The sequence below is a fragment of the Bos indicus genome, chromosome 17, assembly GCF_029378745.1.
Source record: "Bos indicus isolate NIAB-ARS_2022 breed Sahiwal x Tharparkar chromosome 17, NIAB-ARS_B.indTharparkar_mat_pri_1.0, whole genome shotgun sequence".
Taxonomy (NCBI): Eukaryota; Metazoa; Chordata; class Mammalia; order Artiodactyla; family Bovidae; genus Bos; species Bos indicus.
This window is the reverse complement of record NC_091776.1, coordinates 70,313,674-70,334,683: the sequence shown is the minus strand read 5'-3', so window position 1 is coordinate 70,334,683 and position 21,010 is coordinate 70,313,674. Positions and strand designations below refer to the sequence as shown.

Genomic DNA, 21,010 nt, shown 5'->3' with positions numbered 1-21,010 from the left:
CCAGGCTCCTCCATCCATGGAATTTTCCAGGCTAGAGTACTGGAGTGGGTTGCCATTTTCTTCTCCAGGGGATCTTCCCAACCCAGGGATTGAACCCAGGTCTCCCACATTGCAGGCAGATGCTTTACCATCTGAGCCACCAGGGATTTTGAGCAAATATATAGTAAAATGCAATTTTTAAAACACTGTGTTGTTAATTCCAACTCCTGAAGTAAATAAGGTTATTAGGACAGAAAGGAAATTCATTCCTCTAGAGAAAAAAAAAAAGTCATATAAATAGGTACTTCCTCATTCTGCAGATTCATAATCTCAACATGCTAAGAAAAATGGAGAAATTACCCTAAAGAGCTGGAATTTCTAATTAAGGTAAACTAGAGGCTTGCCCAAGGAGAAGGCAATGGCACCCCACTCCAGTACTCTTGCCTGGAAAATCCCATGGACGGAGGAGCCTGGTAGGCTGCAGTCCATGGGGTCGCTGAGAGTCAGACACAACTGAGTGACTTCACTTTCACTTTTCACCTTCACGCATTGGAGAAGGAAACGGCAACCCACTCCAGTGTTCTTGCCTGGAGAATCCCAGGGACCGGGGAGCCTGGTGGGCTGCCATCTATGGGGTCGCACAGAGTCGGACGACTGAAGCGACTTAGCAGTAGCAGCAGTAGCAGAGGCTTGCCCAAGGTCACAGGGAAATTAAGAGGCAGAGCTGATACCCAGATTCAGGTTTAATGGAGGGCAACATGCTGTGTCCTGCCCCAACTCATGGTGCTTCAGAGCCAGGCAAAGGTTCCTGCTTTGATCATACCTGTCTTATGCACACCTACTACCTCTCTTCCATTGAACATAAGTTTCTCTTATCTGCCGAACCAGTGCAGACTGGAATTTTATAGAACATACACAGTAAATATGTAATAAAAAACACAAACAAATCAACAAGGACCTAGCACACCGAACTATATTCAACACCATGTAATAACCTGCAATGGAGAAAAATACATGAAAAAAAAATATATATGAATTACTTTGCTATACATCTTAAATACAACACTGTAAATCAACCACACATCAATTAAAAATAAAACAAAAACAAACAAATGAAGAGTAGTAAGCTGGAAATACTCACAACATCCCTGAAAATGCAGAATGCAAATGCTTCTAGAAGGGGCTTGTGCTCTCTGGTCCTGCTACCCTTTCAATACTTCAGTATCACACCTGCTGCCTCACTCAGTTAAGCTACCTGCTGAGCCTCCATTGTCTCCCGAGTCAGAGTGTAAACTTCAAGGCACAGGATATATCAGAACCTCAGCCAACTTGCACAACCCCAAAGACCAATCAATACTGACCACTGCCCCCGAAGCCCTTCTTGTGGATGACGAGTTTGTAGACCTTTGTTGTTCTCATCTTGCACTGTTGTTTCCTTCAGCTGTTCCAAGTTTGGGGGAGAGAAGTCATCTTGCCTCCCTGCCAGTGAAATACAAACAAAAAAGGCTGGAATGTCAGAGTTTTCTTTGCAACTGCTCTTTGATTTTAGGGCAGTGAAAATACTGCTCTTGCTCAGCTGAGAGGTGGCACCAATCCTTGGATGAAATCACTCCTCCAAATACCAAGAGGGATGGAAAACAAAACAGAACCAACCAATCTGGGAACGAAAAGGAATTCAAGTCAGGGTCTACTCCAGCCTCCTAGACATGCTATCACACCCTGAAGGAAAAATTTGGAGTAAACGAGGCACCATTACCTTGCCTCTGTATAAATCAACAACACTCAAACATTAAAGAGACCTTAAAAGAGGTTTGGTACACTCATTTTGTAGATGAAGAAAGTGAGGGCCAGCGCAAGGGACATGCCCGAGGTCTCTGAGACAGAGAATTCCTACTGTTCCCGTTCGGCCACCGATGTCTTGGGCGAGGAGAGAGGAAAGATCGCTCCCCAAACCTCCATCTGCACAAACTCTCCGCGGTTCCTACCCGTACCAGCACCCCTCATGTCAGAACTGATGTCACTGAGGCTCAGAGACGGACAGAGACTTGTCTAAGGTCACACAGCAGGTTGGGGGTGGGGCCAGGATTCGAACCGGGGCCCTGGCCCTCTCCTCCTGATCCCCAACTCCGGCCCCGGCGGACAGGTCCACTCACCCGCAGCTCCGGAGCCCCTTCCTGCTTGAGGCCGGGGTTCCGACGGCCGGACCCTGGCCGGATCCCCGCGCCGCCTCCGGACGTCCCTCCTACGCCCCCAGAGTCCGCGAGGATCCCGTGCCGGATCTCCAGGCGCCGGCCGGCCCGCCCCGGCCACAGAGCGCTCACCTGAGAACCCGCGCCGCTCCGGTGGCTCCGCCCCGGGGCACCGCCCCCTTCCCGCCCACCCGCGCCAGGCCGCTCTGGCCGGGCCTCCGCCTCGTCTCGGTGTCCGCGCTACTTCCCCATCCGGGGCTCGCGTCGGGGGCGGGGCCTCACGTGCGGCCTATTGGCCGGGATGCCAGACGGCGTTTCCCGCTTCGTAAGAGCCATCGACCGGGGCAGGAAATCCTTTTCCTCCTAGACGTTCCGAAATAGACTCAAGCCCAAGAATTGACTTCCGACCTAGTGATTTCCCCAACAGGACAAACTCGGACGAGCGTCCCAGGATCTATAAAGGATGTTACGGACCTTCGCGGGGCCTCCTAGGGCAACAGAGAGGCACAAAATAGAGTTTCTGGGGGAACTTTTGTAAAATGTAAAGGGCTGAGCATGTGCGACTTAGTGCGATGGTCCCTGCTGGGAAGTATCCACTTTGGGGGAGCTTTTCAAATTCTTCCAAACCCCAAGTGGTGTTCAGTGCCTCTGTTTATTGCTAATAGCTACCATGGTTTATCACAGACATTCTTATGTAATCGTCGCATTCCTTTATGGAGGCAGATACTATTTCATTTCACAGACAACTGGAACAGGCCGAGGACAGAAAAATCCTCGGGAGGTAAGCGAGTACGGATCCTGACCCAATGCAGTCCAACCTGGCTCCAAGGCTGAGCGTTTAACCAGCATCCTCATGTCCCACCCAAGGGCCTAAGGCTCTATTGTGTTGGGACACCTTTCTCTTCTCAAGGGAAATAGCGCTGTGTGGGCAGTGCCTGAAGCTGGCTAAGGGCTCCAGGCAAGTTTCCAGTTCCATCTACTAGACCTATGAAAGTGAAAGTTAGTCACTGTGGGTTGCCATTCCCTATTCCAGGGGATCTTCCCAACCCAGGGATCGAATCCGGGTCTCCGGCATTGCAGGCAGATTCTTTACTGATTTTGACTGAGCTACAAGGGAAGGCAATTGACTATAATTTTTGGAAATTTTCTGAATGTTGAAAGGAAAAAAGCACCGCATATCACAAAGGAACTGGGGGTGGGGGTGGGTGAAGGGTTCAGAAGTTAAATAATTTTTAAATAATTGTAATTTTTAATTGTAAAGAAAAGCATGTAATCAAGCACACTGCAACAGTTGCAAAACTTTTCAAGGATAAAATGTTAAATGTTAGACTTGTTTATGTTGCCATTTCAGGTGGCACCCCCCCCCCCGCCCCCGCCCCCCCCCCCCCCCCCCCCCCCCCCCCCCCCCGCCCCCGGATCTCTCAGACTGTTTTTGTTTCTTTGTTTTTTAGTAGCTAGTGAGAAGTCCTTCCGTCCGGAACAGAATTAAGGGGACTCTATGTCCCTGACCCTTAGGGGAATTTGATTCTTTCTCCTGAGCAATGTCTATAATTGGTGTCATATCTTAGAAATACAAATATTTCACTTTTTAATTTGGCAAAAATTCATAAAAACCAAAAAAACGACGACAACAACAACAAAAAACCTTGTCAAGGTTTGAGACTTTGCCCAGTCTAAAGCTGGGCAAAGCTAGGGAAGGCTGGAGCAGGTAGCTGAAATACTGGGGAGTCAATAGCCTTGGTTCTACAACCACCTGTGGGATTGCCTGCTTTTAGCTGTGTACCTTTGCACAAGATAATTCTCTCTGCTCAAATTTCTCCCTTGACAGATGGGAATTAAAAGTATGTGTTATTCTTCCTTCACGAGATGTTTGAGGGCCAGATGAAGTGAAGGACATGTTACATTAGGTCTTTGAAATTAAAAGAACTTAAAATGCCACGTCAGTTCAGTTCAGTTGCTCAGTCGTGTCTGACTCTTTGCGACCCCATGAATCGTAGCACGCCAGGCCTCCCTATCCATCACCAACTCCCGGAGTTTACCCAAACTCATGTCCATTGAGTCGGTGATGCCATCAACCATCTCATCCTCTGTTGTCCCCTTCTCCTCCTGCCCCAACCTCTCCCAGCATCAGGGTCTTTTCCAATGAGTCAACTCTTCGCATGAGGTGGCCAAAGTATTGGAGTTTCAGCTTCAGCATCAGTCCTTCCAATGAACACCCAGGACTGATCTCCTTTAGGATGGACTGGTTGGATGTCCTTGCAGTCCAAGGGACTCTCAAGAGTCTTCTCCAACACCACAGTTCAAAAGCACCAATTCCTCAGCGCTCAGCTTTCTTCATAGTCCAACTCTGACATCCATACATGACCACTGGAAAAACCATAGCCTTGACTAGATGGACCTATATTGGCAAAGTAATGTCTCTGTTTATTAATATGCTATCTAGGTTGGTCATAACTTTCCTTCCAAGGAGAAAGCATCTTTTAATTTCATTGCTGCAATCACCATCTGCAGTGATTCCAAAAGCATGGAATTTATCAGGAAATTGGCTCTCATTGACTTTTAAGGGGTTGAATGATGATACTTCTTTGAGGTCCTTTTGTGCTTACTACAGAGCTAGGAGCAAGACTAGGACTAGGGTGAGGTGGGTGAGGCTACTGAGTTGTTCAGTCATAATTCCGGTTTGACTCTTTTTGACCCCATGGATTGCAGCACACCAGCCTTCCCTGTCCTTCCCTATCTCCCAGAGTTTGCTCAAATTCATGTCCATTGAATCGGTGATCCTATTAACCACTTGCCTTATTTAGGGCACAAAATGCTAAGGGGGTGCCAAAAAACTCAGTGAGATAAATGATAATGTGATTGTTTTGAAAGGAAGCGTTACTACAAAAAAATCCATGTTGAACAAAATATTACATTTTAAAAATAAAGATGAGAATAATAATGGTGCAGTGCCTGTCATCTTAGAACCTGAGGCAGAAGACAAACCAATAACACTGCGTTTCTCAGATCCTTGTCTGTAGGCATGCAGTGGCCTGAGGAAGAACCTGAGGTCTTGCATACTCCTGTAAAAACGTGTTGAAATGTCTTAAAGTGAGTTTCTAGTTATTTAATCCCAACAACATCTGTAGTAGCCTATATGTGAAGTGCATGCATACATGGACGATGGATAGACTCACTGGATGTAAACAATAGTGTTGGCATTTGGGTTTCTGTATCTCCAGCCCTAACTAAAGCTGGGAAAACCACTATCTCAGATAAAACAGTCCATATGTTGACTGGTTCAAAGATACCTTGATCAAAGAAGAGAAAATTAAAATCTCTCACAAAACTGTTAAACTTTAGCTCTCTAATCAGCCAAAAAATAACAGACTTCTGTTTAAACACAAGACTGTGTGATTTGGAGCAAGTTGATTGCATTCTGTAGACCTCAATTCCCTCTTAAAAGAACATTCTTTTCCTTCCTTCAAATATCTGCTTAGTGTTTGCTTGCGCGGGCACTGCTTTAGGCGGTGAACAAAGAATGATGAACAAAACAGACAAGGGTGGGAGAGAGAGATGATAAAAGGAGTCGATAAATAGATGATGGCAATTTCAGCTAGTGTTAAAGCTATGAAGAGATGAAAACAAAATTCCAGAAAGGAGAGGGAGCAGGGGAGTGACATGATCTAAAATACTGATTCCAGGTATAAAAAGATATCTTGGGCTGCCAGGGTAGAAGCCGAGAGATCCCAAGAGCTGCAAACATTAGGGCCACAAAAGAGGACTGGACCAGGGTTGGTAGCAGTGCAATCAGACACTGGGCCTGAGGCTCAACAGCGGAATCAAAAGGTGTGTTCCCCTTTAAGAGTCCTGGAGGCGGGGACGGGGCAGAGGCCGCCGGAGCTGGCCGAGGGCGGGAGTCCCTACAGGGAAGAGCCGCCTCAAGGGTGCGCGCGCGCAGTGCGGGGGCGGGACTTGGGCGAGTCCGCATGGCAGGCTCGGGCCCCGGATGAGGAAGTGCAGGGCGACCATAGAGACGAAGAGGCTGTGGTGGCCGGAGCGCCCCCGGGCTCTCTCGGCTCGGCTGGCTCAGGTAGATTCGGCGGCTACGGGGTTGCGGCAGCAGAGGCCGGGCTGGCGGGGCGAGCGCGGGCCGCGGAGCAGGCCTCAGGGTAAGAGGCTGGGGGCGGGAACGCTTGGGGCGTAGCCGCCCCGTCCCACTCAAGCCCTAGCGGACCCTCAGCCGGATGGTGCAGGCTGAGGGAGAGCCCGGGTCCCCCGCCCTCTTGGAGCGCCGACGGGAACGCAGGCTGCGCTGCGGGCGCCGAGAGACCAGGGGAGAGGGAGGAGCCCAGGCCCCGCGTCGCGAGGGCAAAACAGCTTCTCGGTGTCATGGCCCCGGCGGGGGAAAGCGACTCCTCGTCGACCTCAGTACGGCGGGGGACCCCCCAACTCCTCTCCTCGGGAAGGCGACGCCCGTTGTCGTGGGCGAACGCGCGACTCCGGCTGCATCGCGCTTGTCAGCGGAGGGAGACCCGCTCCCGGAGTGCGAGGGGGCGATTCTGAACTTATTTTCAGGAGGGATAAGACTTGTCTGGATTTGGTCAGCGCCCCTCAGGTGGAGAGAAAGATTCAAGTTGCCTAAAAGTGAGCGAGATCTTCCTTTCCTGTAAAAGCTAGAGTTATCTTCCCTCATATTTTTCGCCTGTATCCCGGTATATGGGGAGGAAGACCTAGAATTTACTTAGCGGCGTTAGTCGGCCTTTTCCCCCTCCCCCAGCCGTGTCCACCGAGGGAGCCTTGCTTCTCTGCCCCCGAGTCTTCTGGTGTGCCTTGAGCTCTTTACCTTTGCACCATGAAGAGCGTAGTGTTCGGGAGTGTGAGGGATGCAAGCTCGTGTGTCCCACTTTCCATCTTTATGACCTTGACTCACAGCTTCACCTTTAGTCAGTTAGCCCATCTCTTAATTTCGGTCTTCTCTTCATGGAATTGTCCTCAAGACTACAGGAAATTTCGTGTAACTGTTTGGTACATAGTAACCTTTTGGTAGACTGTTGCTATTAGTTACTTAATTTGTTAGGAAAGAAAAGTAGTATCTTCCATAGAGAAACAGATTTTTCCATGCGTGCCAATCCCCATCCCTCCCCACCGCCCCCCGCGTCCCTTCCTCACTAGAGAGGAGGCTTTTAACCCCCGGGGGGCAGAGAAAGAGGCGCTTTTACTCTTTTAGATCCTAAATTAACAAAGCTGTTAGAGTAATCTGGGGGAAAAGACTGTTTGGGCAAACAGGTCTGGAAGATCTGATAGGAGAAGCAGCCTTCCCTTTGTCCACAGAAGCTATCAGTCCTTCCCGACTGGTTAGAGCTGCCCTCTTCCACTCCCCGTACTTGCTCTTCTGATGAAAAAGCTTCCCTCTATCTGATCTGCACACCCCTCACCCCCAGAAAGGAGATTCCAACTTCTTTCTCTTGCTCTCCCAAGAAAAATATGATTCTAGACCTTTGAGATGAGTGCCCTTTCCTGCTGTATCTTTGGAGTGGCACAAATGGTTTCTCTTCTCCCCTCCCTTTGACAAAAGGATGAAAATCTCTTATGCAGAGTCTCTGTCAGTAGAAATCAGGAGCATTTTCAGTGTTTCACTCCCCACCCCCGTGGAGACAGAGGGATCCTTTTTCTGAGTGCTGATAACAGGAGGAACAGGGAAGCTGTGCCTGATGCGCTTGAGATTTCCTGTGCACTCTTTTCCCTTGTGGAAGAGCGAGGCCCTGTTCATTGTGTGGACTTCCCTGCCCCACTTTGAGCTTGTCTGGAGAGCTTGTTAAAAGATCCTTCTTCCTCTGTCCCTCAAGAAGAGGCCCCTTTTCCGAATTGCCTCAGAGATTGGCTACAGTGTTTGAATCTTTGGAAAAGAAAGGCCCTTTCTCAAGGTGAAAGGCCTGTGGGGAACTTCTGAGGTCCCGATCACTATTGTGAGTATTGTCCCCTGACACAAGTGTGGCAGCGCCCAGTGTTCTCACTGCTTCATTTCGTTAAGGGCAGCCCCTTTGCTTTTGGAATTAACGAGAAGGGAGACCTTCAGACTTGGGATTATTGGGGCACATGGCTTTCTGTTCTACTGTTTTCTTTGTTTGATTCTTTTTTTTCTTATTCTTCTTTTGCTTAGTGCTGTAAACTTTATACCCCCAGAACTTTTGTTTTGGGAAGTGTTTGAATGACTAAACGTTGTCACTTGGTCAGGTTTTTAAAATTACTGTAATAAAACGTATTCTAATGAGGCTGAGAGCTGCAGTGTTAGTTAATCTTTCACTGGTAGTCTCCCCACCCTCCCCCTGGCTTTTGTCATCTGGTGGGATAGGAGTTAACACTTCCCAATTGCCTGAAGACACGCTAAAGAACAGCTTTCTACCCTTTTCGTATGTAAAGTGGTCTTAAATTACCTCCTTTGCCCTTGCACTGGGGATTAGTCTGAATTCTGTACCACTTTTGTTGGCGTCTTTAGGTGCCCTGTGCCAAAACAAAGTGAAATAGAAAAGTTATTTAGAGTCTTGGGAATTTTATGGGTTAGCAGGACTCTCTGAGGTTATTTTGTTTGACTTGTCCATTTTACATGTGGAAAACAAGCCCAGGAAAGTTCAGTGGCACACACTCAAGGGCGTGCTGAGTGTGAGGGGCAGGATAGGGACCCCGGTCTCCCACCTTGGAGACCAAAACTAGACTACTTCCTAACCCTGACTCTGCCTTTGAAACACAAAGACTGGGAGATGATTGTTCTCAATTGAAAAATGATTTCTTCTGTTGGAATAATTGTGTTGCCTACTCCACCAAATGTTAGTCTCCACGGTAAAGATGACAAGCCAATAGCAGTAAGAAAGAGCTGTTTGTGAGTCTATGGGTTATTTTTCCCTTGTACCTCAAACTAAGGTAATTATCTGATGTCTTCAATCCAGTAGGTTGGTTATAAGTCTGTAGTAAGCATTAAGCCATAAATCTCTGTCTACATTTTATAAGCACGTGCTATACTTACTTTATTTCAAGTATATTTAAAACTTTAATGTAAAAACGTTTATGGTTAAAGGAGAAAGCTAACATTTAAAAAATACTGATAAAAGTAAAGGGATAATACACTTACCAGTTGTTATTTATTGCTTCATATTTGGATCTTGAGATATAATATTTTTAAAAAGTTTAACATGTATTACACACTCATTGTTAAAAAAGGGTGGGGGGATATGTCATTAATAATCCTATCACTCAGGGTTGCATTGTTAATATTTGGCTTATAGTTTTTAAAAGATTTTTCCTGTATGGATGTAGATACATACTTTACCAAAATAAAATAATCCTATTTTTTAATATGGGCTTTCCAGGAGGCACAGTGGTAAAGAATCTCCCTGCCAGTGCAGGAGATACAAGAGACACGGGTTCGATCCCTGTTTCAGGAAGATCCCCTGGAGGAGGGTATGGCAACCCACTCCAGTATTATTGCCTGGAAAATTCCCTGGACAGGGGAGCCTGGTGAGCTACAGTCCATGGGGCTGCAAAGAGTCAGACACGACTGACAACAGATAAACACACAATGTTTACCTAGTTTGATAAGACATCCCAGACAGCTTTCTATGGAGAGGTATATTTCTATACCGTCTTTTTTTTATTGCTCCACTGAATTCAGAAATTTGAAGGACTCAAATGGTAAAATTTTGTTTCTGCTGTCTTTGTGGCACAACCAAGTATCTTGATAGATGGAGAGTTTAGTGACATGCAGTGGTGAGCTAAGAATAATTGTAAACTGCTACTCTAGGCTTGCTTCTGAATACTACTTCACCTCTGAGGCTTCCCTGGTGGCTCAGACTGTAGAGTCTGCCTGCAGTGCAGGAGACCCAGGTTCTGTCCCTGGGTCGGGCAGATCCCCTGGAGAAAGCAATGGCAACCCACTCTGGTATTCTTGGCTGGAGAAGCCCATGGATGGAGGAGCCTGGCGGGCTACAGTCCAGTCCATGGGGTTGCAGAGAGAGACACAACTGAGCAGCTTCACTCACTCACTCAGCTCGGGGTTTCAGCTGAGGCGCTGAGCTGTTTGTGGTGACTCCACTACACACTGCTGAGAAACTTGAGGACGAGAAGGGCTGAAGAGAAAAAGGAGAGGATGTCTGTTTTGCTTGAATAGCCGATATGCATGGTTGTTTTACAGGTTGAAAAGTCTTAGAATTCTGTCTCTACCAAACACACATATTGAGAGCCAGTAGCTTTGTGATATCTGGCTTTTGTATATTGGAAGTCACCTTTTAGTCACCAAGCTTTCAATTTTGTTTCGGTCCACTTCAGTTCACAGCATAGGTGGGGGCACAGGAAAAGTAATAGTAGTTTTTCCTGAGGAATATTTTGAGCCATTTTTTGGGGTGATCAGTGTTGCCCCTCTGTGATAAAGATCTGTTTAGTGTGTGTGTGCTTGTGCTTGTGCGTGATCCTGTGTTCAGAACAAAATCTTGAGTTAGGACCATGGGGATGGAACAGTGAGATGTGGTGGAGACGCAGCTGGCGTTGGGTGCGTGTGGATGAGTGCTGACTACACGGCGTGTGGACGGTCAGACAGTTACATCCGGGGATTCACGTCTGAGCTCTAGGGTAACGCGGAGCCATTACTGAGAGAGGCAGCAGGATCAGAAATAAGTGTGTAAGGTTACTGAGAACATCTTAACTCATCCTTGAATCTCACAGCTGTTTGCATGGACAACACTCGATTTTTCACTGGGTTGAGTGTGCTCTATTTTAGACATGTTAAGTTTGGGGGAGGGGGGCCTTCCCTGGTGGCTCAGTGGTAAAGAATCCAACTGCAAAGCAGGAGGGTAAGAAAGACATAGCACCCCACTCCAGTGTTCTTGCCAGGGAAATCCTATGGACAGAAGAGTCTGAGCAAAGTCCATGGGCTTGCAAAAGAGTTGGACACAAGTTAGCAACTAAACAACAAGTTTTGAGAGGGTGCCATCCTTGTGAATGAAACATAGATCACAACTTGAGAAAAGGTTGGGGCTATGGACAGGTTTCTTTTTTTAAAAAGTCAACTTTGTTAAGATATAATTCATATACCATACAATTCACAGTGTAAATTGTACAATTCAGTGGTGTTTGGCATAGTCAGAGTTGTGCCCCAAAGCAGCACTGTCCATCAGCAGCCACTCCGTTTGTCCACTTCTTCCAGAAGTTGTTGTTCAGTCCCTCAGTCATGTCCATCTCTTTACCACCCCATGGACTGCAGCCCGCCAGTGTCCTGTCCTCCACCATCTCCTGGATTTTGTTCAAATTCATGTCCAATGAGTTGGTGATGCCATCCAGCCATCTCATCCTGTCGTCCCCTTCTCCTGCCTTCAGTATTTTCCAACATCAGGGTGTTTTCCAGTGAGTCAGCTCTTCGTACCAGGTGGCCAAAGTATTAGAGCTTCGGCTTCAGTCCTTCATGAACATTCAGGGTCGATTTCTTTTAGGATTGACTGGTTTGATCTCCTTGCTGTCCAAGGGACTCTAAAGCCTTCTCCAGCATCACAGTTTGAAACCAATAATTCTTTGGTGCTCAGCCTTCTTTGTGGTCCAGCTCTCACATCCGTATGTGAGTACTGGAAAAACCATCGCTTCCAGAAGTAGGCGACCACTAATCCACTTTCCAGCTCTAGATTTGTCTGCTCTGGACATTTCATGGAAATGAGATCTTATAACAGTGGTCTTTCCTGATGGCTTCCTTTACCTGCATGATGTTTTCAAGATGCATCCGTGTTGTGTCACGAACCAGCACGTTGGGTCTTTTCATAGTCGAGTAATACTCCATTGTGGATGGACGACATTTTGTTGGCCATTCATCCACTGATAGACATTTTGAGTTGTTTCTGCTTTTTGGCCCCTGTGAACAGTGCTACAGTGAACATCCATGTACAAGTTTTTGTGCAGTCGTGTGGTTTTTGCACATGTTCCTCAGAGTGGAATCGTGGAGTCATGTGGTTCCTCTGTGCCTAAAGGGACGGTTTTGAGTCACCTTCTTGGCAGACAAGCTGCATGAAAAGGCAAGGGCGTGAAGAAAGTGAAGCCGGGGAAGGCATGTCCAGGGCAGGGTTTGAAAAGCCCTGCACGATGGCGGCTGGCAAGACCCATGGAGCCTCTCCAGCCACAAGACCATCTCCTGCAGTGGGCTTTCCACTTCTGCGCTTGCTCTTGTGGTCTGTTTGTGATGTGACAGTCAGAAGCTGGATGGTGTCTGTTGAGGTGAAAGGGGAGCTGAACCAAATTAAAAAGGAGCACTGCCAGCCTTTTTTGGGAGGGGCCTCAATAGCAATTCCACTGTTATTCCCTTAACCCCCACGTATCTACACACACGTTGGCCTAAAATCCAGAGTACCCCTGGAGATATCCAGGAGCTCGCAGAGAAAGGGAGAATGAACTCCAAGAAGGAGGCCTTGTTGGCGCTCTCTGTGGAAGTCTGCGAGCCCTGCCGTGCTCCTGTGGTCAGCGGCCTCTCTTCTCCTTGTTTCCTTTTTGGAGTTAAGTCTCTTCTTACATTACCTCAGCCTCGTGGATCAGCCGTCTGCTTTCCTATAATTTCTAGCATTTAAATTAGTGGTGTCACAGTGTGCCCTTTCGTTTTGAGTAGGGTTCCTTGAGAACACAGAGGTGCTCAGCGGATGAGAGCACAGGGGCGGGAATAAACTGTCCACCACGGGTCGGAAGACCAGGAGAAGGGCAGCATGGCCCACAAGGAGAGAGCCTGTCATCCGCCCCCCGCCCCCTTCCTCGGTCCCAGCTCCAGTCCAGGCAGCACAAGCCCATGGAGGGGACTGTCCATCCCCCTGTCAGCCCAGGGGTGTTCAAGGAGCAGGGCGCTCAGTGATGGGGAAGCGGAGCGTGTGCCTTTGTGGAAGCAATGCGGGTGGGCTCCCTCAGGGAATCGGGGTACACATAGAGACGGGACCCAAAGGCCGCTGGGTCCTAAGGAGTTACACAGTGTCTAAGGGAGTCCCTCCTGCTCAGAAACACAGTTGCGGTCGCTGGAGAGAAGATGAGACTGCTCAACACAGAACAGTTCTGTAGTTGGCACTGGGTTTTACTTGATGTAATGTGTTTATTATGGGAAAACGTGGACTTTCGGAAGCAGTGGGAGTAGCTTTCTGAAACATCCTTTCTGTGTCTGTTTTGGCCAAAGGGATTGGCCGCCAGTACCTCTAGTAAATTCGTGTTCTGAATTCGGAGTTGCCAAATATTTCTCACCTTCTCTGTCCTCCTGTTCAGGGTTAGGGAAAGCATCAAGAATGAAAGCATGCAGTATCTCATTTGGTTAACCATTTCCGCCTTGGTCAGGTCAAGTGGATTTTGTGGTGGAAACTGCACACATTTGGTAGACTAAAATGGAAAAGTCACCAGCCAGGAACCCCTGGCTCTGAGGGTACCATATCCTATCTCTCCGTGTTTGTTTTGATTACTTTAATAATGTAGTATCATGAACTACTTAAACATACTTATTTTAGCAGATAACCCATGTTTCTGTTGCCCAGCAGAAGAAGTGAAACGTGACACCCACATTAGAAGCCCCAGGCGTCCCCTCTCCTCCCTTGCATTAACAATGCAATATTTCAGGCATGCGTGCTCTTTCTCTCCATTGTGTTTGATTCTCCTGTGGCCCCATGGACTGTAGTCCACCAGGCTCCTCTGTCTTATGGATTTCCCAGGCAAGAATACTGGAGTGGGTCGCCATTCCCTTTTCCAGGGGATCTTCCCAACCCAGAAATCGAACCCATGTCTCCTGCATTGGCAGGCAGATTCTTTACCACTGAGCCCCCTGGAAAGCACCCAATACTTCCGGCAGGTCACCCTCACCCTCCTCAGCTTTGGTGTTGGAGCCTACAACAGAAGGACAACGGCTGCCCTGCTCAGCTCATGGGGCTGTCAGGAAAATCACGTGAGCGGTGTCTTAGAAGGCACTTGGGCATCTTGAGGTGCTGAGTAGAAGTCAGGAAGGATTCTGCCCCAGAGCTGGTATAGTGCTGTCTGGCTCCAGGCTGTGTGGACACAGCTCAGGGGTTTGGTGACAATAAAAGAATCGAATCCTGTTTTCTCTGTATGTTCTTCTAAAGAAAATTCTTAATGAAGAGAAGTCAGTCGATCAGATTCTGAGTCCCTCAGTGTATGTTCATTCAGAAGATGCTCTCTGAGTGCCTGCTAGGTGTGAGGCAGCTGTTCCAGGCAGTGGGGCTGCAGCTCTGAATAAAATGGGCAAGGTTCATGACCTGAGAACAAGTGGAAAACCATCTTTACCTTCTAATTTCAAAAATGTATTTCTTTTTGACCTTGCCTCACAACTTGCAGGGTCTCAGTTTCTAAAGCAGGGATTGAACCCAGGCCCCAGCAGGGAAAGCTTGGAATCCTAACCACTGGGCCACCAGGGAACTCCCATTTATCTTCTAATTGATTTGATACATCGGGTCTATCCTTGAGTGCTTGCTGCTGCTGCTGCTGCTAAGTCGCTTCAGTCGTGTCCGACTCTGTGCAACCCCATAGACGGCAGCCCACCAGGCTCCCCCGTCCCTGGGATTCTCCAGGCAAGAACACTGGAGTGGGTTGCCATTTCCTTCTCCAATGCATGAAAGTGAAAAGTGAAAGTGAAGTCGCTCAGTCGTGTCCGACTCTTCTCAACCCCATGGACTGTAGCCTTCCAGGCTCCTCCGTCCATGGGATTTTCCAGGCAAGAGTACTGGAGTGGGGTGCCATTGCCTTCTCCAATCCTTGAGTGCTTAGACATGTCTTATTCTCATCTACTTTTGATCAGATCTCACTTAAATCCAGCTTTAAATTGAGAATTTATCACAAGGTGGTCTCTGAATTACAATTAGACAAACGTCTACTGAAGGTTTAAGGTATTATTTTTCCTCAAACTCAGTCTGTTAAGCAGATTTCTTGGTGCCAGATAATGCTGGCATTTGAGGTAGAATTTTTGGCGCTTGTTTTAGTCAATTTGAGCTGAGACAGCTTCCTTCTACCCTGCAAGGTTTTAAATTCTTATCCCTTCCTTTGATTTGTGTCAGGGTGAACCGTTTGGTGTAAGAGGCTTGACTCCATATCTGCACCTGCCCCCATGCTGTCATCCGGCGTGGAGACCCAGCCCGTTCCACTTGATTCCTCCATGTCTGCTGAGGTGCAGGAATTATACTCTGAACTCCCAGGGAGTGCCTCCAAAGAGCTTCATGCTGACCCCGAGCCGAGTGCAACTCCAGATGTAAAACCCGGAGCCTCAAGCTCTCGTGTAAGTCAGAGTAGGGCTGTGCCCTTGGAGCTGCAGAGGACTCCTGCGGACAGTTGTCGTGAAGAAGCCCCCAAGACCTCGGACCATGGGGGTGAGCCTGGGCAGTGTGGGCTGGTGGACCCCTCAACAGAAGGTCCTGTGGCTCCTGGGAGCCTGGATAGGGAAGCGAAAGCCAAGAGCCTGGAGCAAAAGGTCTTCAGAGATGAAGGGGACCAGGCAGAGGTGGTGAGAGACCCCTGTGAGGGAGCGGAAGAAGACCTGCATCAGTATCCCACAGCTGCTGGACAACAGCCCCGCCCCGGCCAGGTAAGACACGAGACCTTGGCTCACTCGGCGTCTCTCCAGCTGGACTGACGCGTCACAAGATAAAGTACAGATGCTCACAGGTGGCTTACAACTCATTCTTGAAACATTTCCAGAATGTTGATCTTGATGTTAACTTTCTTTCAGTGATCTTTGAAAACGTGTGTCGCATCAGACACTTGAAGAGAGGAAGTGCTTATCTCATGAAGAAAGTGTCAGTCCTGTGTGGCAGCTGCTGTGTATGGAATGTTGAGTCTCTTTGTGACAGTTGCATGGGGTTTCTGTGTTCAGTGTTAAGGAACAATGCGTACTGGTTGCTTGAGTTTGGTAGTATCACGGTCAGGACAGAGTGAGGTGTCACAGAGGTGCCTGAGGGAGATTGGACGCAGCAAGGGCTTCACAGGATGGAAACCCTCAAGGGGTCTCTGTGTTTCGAAAGTCATTTCTAAACTTTGATTATATTTTTTTCTACGTCAGAGATGATAATCTCCAAAGAACTGATTCAAGGTAACCCACTTTGTGGGAGGCTGAAGCTTAAATCAGAAAACCCGTTCTTTAATACAGAGTGAGAAGTGGAATCTCTGCTTAGTGTGACATGAAAAATCCAGTCTCTGTGAGTTTGCTATTAGAGTAAGAGGGATTCGTTAGGTGAGACTAATGGGTAGTTGCTCCATGGCATACGGGATCTTCCTGGACCAGGAATTGAACCCATGTCTCCTGCATTTCAGGCAGATTCTTTACCACTGAGCCACCGAGGAAGCCCTGTGCTTGCTCTTCTGTTTGTTTTTCTTGGTGCTGAGAGTCACAGGGATAGATCTGCCTGGTTGAATCTGTTGTGAAAGCTTTAGCCTCAAGATATTCATGCTCAGCACAGATTCAGAAAATGTTCTGAATCATCTGCTGGCTGAAACATCCGAGGACTCAGTACATCGTCTGACAGATATGTGGACAGGAGACATCCAGTAAGGATGCACAGTGGCCGGTGATCACTCGAGGTGTGTGACACTCTTGAGAAACTTGTAATTTAATGGCATGTTCATAAAAGACCCAATCTCGTGTGATTTCCATGACTTCACTTAAGTGAAAGGCTGGTATGCTGAGGGCCAGTTAAGCTTGCTTCATTGTCACCCCGAGAGTCTCTGATCCTGAGGAAGTTCTCCACAGTGTGAAGGAGCTTGCTGTTTATGTAAAAAAGATCTTGTTGGACAGAACTCGTTTTCAGTTATTTAAAAGTGAAAAAAATCTGAACTTCACACTCTCAGTAGTGAAGCTGATGGCCATAAGCTCTTCTCCAGGTCAGCCAGGACACAGTGATCCCCATGTGCCTGCGGTTCTCAGTTCCTGTTGTTAAAAGTATGTGACAGAGCAGTGCCCGAGACACCGTGTGCATGTTGCCAGGCTTTAAGGTAGAACTAGGGCTTCCTTAGTGGCTCTGCGGTGAAGAGTGCTCCTGTAGTGCAGGAGATGGGGGTTTGATCCCTGGGGTGGGAAGATACCGTGGAGGAGGAAATGGCAACCCACTCCAGTATTCTTTCCTGGGAAATCCCATGGACAGAGGAGTCTGGTGGGCTACAGTCCATACATGACTGAGCATGCACACAAGGTGAAACTTTCTCATTATTTTAGCAGTTCTCTTAGGTCAGTCCCTGTGGGGGGCTGTCATGAAATGCCTTACCCAGCTCACATAATCGATGCCTTATCTAAAGTTTCTCTGACTTGAGATCCACAGAGGAACACTCCTTGTAAACCCTGTAAAGGTGATTTAGAGTTCCTGTCCCACAGCTCTTCCCAGATGTGCAAGTGTAGGTAACAGGTCCATCTGGAGACTCGGAGTCTCATTGATTTTCAGTGTTCTTCAGTATACACACATGGTCACGGCTGTTCCCATGAGCGTCAAGAAGTGTGGGCTATCTCGTTTGCTTCATGTGTGGCCCTGCTTTTGTGTGTTCCGTGTGTCGGCGGTGGTTCTGCCTGAAGCTGGGACCACCACTGCCTGCAACTCAGGAAGCTTAGGCTTGGAGGAGGTCTGCAGGATCTAGGGCCCAAGGTTCAGAGATACATCAGGCCCCAGGGAGCTTTAACCAGCCTGCTTGTAAAAGCTGAAGAGCCTGGTATGTGTTCATTTCCCTCCTAAAGATATTTGTGGGTTTTTTTTTTTTTTTTTCTGGCTCTATAGTAACCTCATAGGTATGAACCAGTATTGCATCTTTTTAGGACTCACAGCCAGCTTTTAACAGGAAATGAGATTACAGATGAACAGTAAGAATGGTTTTCAGTACCCTCCTAAAATCTGCCTCGACTTTGGAGAAGTATGGCAAGTTGATTTTGGTTGAAAGCAGTGGGCAGGAGAGTGACACGTTGGCTGTGGCAGGCTGAGGTGGAGAGGTCGCTGTTGGTTTGACAGATTCCACTGTGGTGTGGCCTTTCTTATTTTACGTAGTGTATATCATGCTACAGACTGATGTAGTGATCTCACTTAATTTGCAAGAGGGATCCACATTAACTTTTATCTTGGAAACAGATTTTGCAAGGAATATTAAGACACTAGTGATCAGCTATGGACATCAGCTAAAAAATCTAGATGGTAGAGAGAAATGTTTAGGACTTTACCTCTAGGAATCCTGAAACTTAAGTACATTTGTTGTTGTTATTCAGTCGCTAAGTCGTGTCTGACTCTTTGCGACCCCGTGGACTGCAGCATGCCAGGCTTCCCTGTGCTTCACTGTCTCCTGGAGTTAGCTCAAATTCATGTCCATTGAGTCAGCAATACTATCTAACTGTCTCATCCTCTACAGCCCCTTCTCCTCCTGCCCTCAATCTTTCCCAACGTCAGGATCTTTTCCAGTGAGTCGGCTCTTTGCATCAGGTGGCCAGAGTTTTGGGACTTGAGCTTCAGCATTAGTCCTTCCAGTGAATATTCAGGGTTGATTTCCTTTAGGATTGACTGGTTTGATCTCCTTGCAGTCCAAGGGGTTCTCAAGACTCTTCTCCAGCACCACAGTTCAAAAGCATCAATTCTTCGACACTCAGCCTTCTTTGGGCTTCCCAGGTGGCTCAGTTGGTAGAGAATCCGTCTGCAATGCAGGAGGCCCAGGAGACACGGATTCAGTCCCTGAGTTGGAAAGATCCCCTGGAGGAGGGCATGGCAACCCACTCCAGGATTCTTGCCTGGAGAATCCCACAGACAGAGGAGCCTGGTGGGCTACAGTCCATAGGGTCACAGTCAGACAGACCTAAAGCGACTAAGCACACACACACAGCCTTCTTTATGGTCCAGCTCTCACATCTGTACCTGACTACTGGAAAAAACTAGCTGATAAAGTATTATAGGAAGAGAACTTCATGTCTGATAAGTTTTTGCAAGTGTTACATGATGGGCTGGCCTTAGGAGGGCGGTGGAGTTACACACAGGACACTTAGGCTACTCAGCCACAGCTTGCAAGTTGTCTGTTCTGTGCTCTTATCTGCACTTGGGGCCCAGGCTGGTCAAGCTCTCACCTGATCTGGAGGTCGCCCACCACCCTGCTGGCAGTGCTTGGGTGTCCCTCACATCCGACATCAGCCTCACCTGGTCGTATCTGATAACCCAGATCAGATCTGAAACTTAAAGCTTTGTAGGGTCCACAGCCCCTACGCGGGGAGACTTGTTTTTCCTTACTTAGGACCTTTCAAGAGGTCAGCGAGGGAGAGGGGAATCTGTCACTCTTGGCCCCTGCGTCTCCCCTTCCCTGTTAGGATCGTGCTGCTAACCAGGGAGAAGGGGATGACCTGAAGCAGTTGGCTTGGGTGGGAGGGCTCTAGCTAGGACCCCTCCTTCGAGCAGCAGGTGTGGAGGAACTGAACTCCCAGCAGCCCCACCAGGGCCCCCTCAGGAGTCACCTGGCGAGATCACCAGGGCCCTTGGGAATCTGAGGGGAGCTGTGTGCTGCTGGCGGGAGGTCCACTCTCACCCTGCAGAGGCTCTTTAGACCCAGAAGAGCTTAGGGCGGTCACCCCAGATGACACCGGGGTCTGCTGATGACAGTCCTGTCAGCTTTCTCACAGGAAGGGATGACAAGTGTCTGAGGTGTGCTGGGTGGCGAGAGCTTCTGTTCATGGCGCAAGCTGTCTGTGGTCCCCATTTATAAAACCACCTAGGAGCTCGCTCTCCGCCCTGCGAAGCTACAGTTGGGCATCCTGAGGCTGGAGCAGAGCTGAGTCTGGGTCCTCCCCCCTCGGCTTCTGCTCCAGCACTTGGCCTTGCCTATAGAGTGTTGATCTGAAGAACTATTCGAATAGCATCCAGTCTCACCCCTCAGACACAGCCTGAGAATTAGAAGTGTGCAGGGCAGTGTCATTTGGAGTAAGGATCAAGGGTTACCACAGAAAAAGGTGCTTTCTTAACCTTTCATTTTGAAATAATTTGAGACTCACAGAAGAGTTGCAGAAGCAATGTGAAGACCTTCATGTGGATCCCTCTCCTGTTAGCTTTTCACCACATTTGCTTTTTTCCCCTTCTGATCTTAGTTTGCAGTTGCAGATGTGAGGCTTAAATGCCTGACTGTGTATTTACTCACAGACATCCGGCATTCTGTTAGGTGGCTGCAGTACACGAATCAAAATCAAGACATTAACCCTTTTATCGAAAGACCACATTCACACTGGACCAGTTGTCCCACTGACGTCTTTTACCAAAAGAAAATGTTTTTTTGGTCTAAGAGAAAAATTCAAGATCACTCGTGGCATTCATTTGTCATGTCTCTTTAGTCTCCTTTAATCTGCAGTGTTTCCTCAGCTCATGACCTTGACACTTGCAGAGTGCAGGCCGTTTATTTTGTAGCATTGTCCTCAGCTTGGGTTTGTCAGACATTTCCTCATGATCAGATCGTGGTTGTGCATTTAGCGGGGCAGGAATCCCACAGAAATGATTGGTTCTTCTCCATACATCCTCTCTCAGGCTTGGTGTAGGGGGTGCCTCCTTCCTGGGCAGGGGAACTGCCCGGCCTCTCCACTGTGGAGGTACCATTTTCCCCTTCACAATTATTGAGTATCTTGTGGGGCGATATTTGAAGAATACGTAATTATTTCTGTTTCTCATTCAAACTTTTAGCCAGTAGGTTTAACACCCACTGATGAGTCTCCTTGAGGTAATAATCATGATGGTTCCCAAGCGGTGATTTTCTAGTTCCGTCCTTCCTTCCATGATGAGTAAGAGCTTTCTCCTCTCCCCATTTGCAAATACATTTGACCCAGCATCACGCTAGAATTTGTACGCTTTGGTCAAGTACAGTAACAGTAAGTTCTG

At 48.0% G+C, this 21,010-nt stretch overlaps 2 protein-coding genes across 18 annotated transcripts in view; one reads left to right on the top strand and one right to left on the bottom strand.

The window, feature by feature from the left end:
• DEPDC5 (DEP domain containing 5, GATOR1 subcomplex subunit) overlaps positions 1-2,334 on the bottom strand; it is a 72,926-nt gene extending 70,592 nt beyond the window's left edge. For all 11 annotated transcript variants that reach the window (XR_011561238.1, XR_011561239.1, XR_011561240.1 and 8 more), the window contains exons 1-2: positions 2,133-2,334; positions 1,341-1,458 (exon numbers count right to left, since the gene is read on the bottom strand). Coding sequence is in view for 8 of the 11 variants with exons in the window: in XM_070769896.1 (XP_070625997.1) it covers positions 1,341-1,398 (58 nt within the window). In the remaining 3 variants the exon portion in view is untranslated. The remainder of the gene's footprint in view (positions 1-1,340; positions 1,459-2,132) is intronic.
• Positions 2,335-6,135: 3,801 nt separating this feature from the next.
• Positions 6,136-21,010, top strand: part of PRR14L (proline rich 14 like) — a 44,954-nt gene continuing 30,079 nt past the window's right edge. For 2 of the 7 annotated variants that reach the window (XM_070769887.1, XM_019977679.2), the window contains exons 1-2: positions 6,162-6,319; positions 15,206-15,729. In XM_070769887.1, coding sequence (XP_070625988.1) covers positions 15,256-15,729 — 474 coding nt within the window. In that variant the 5' untranslated portion in view covers positions 6,162-6,319; positions 15,206-15,255. The other 5 variants (XM_070769886.1, XM_070769888.1, XM_019977680.2 and 2 more) reach the window with 5 other exon arrangements.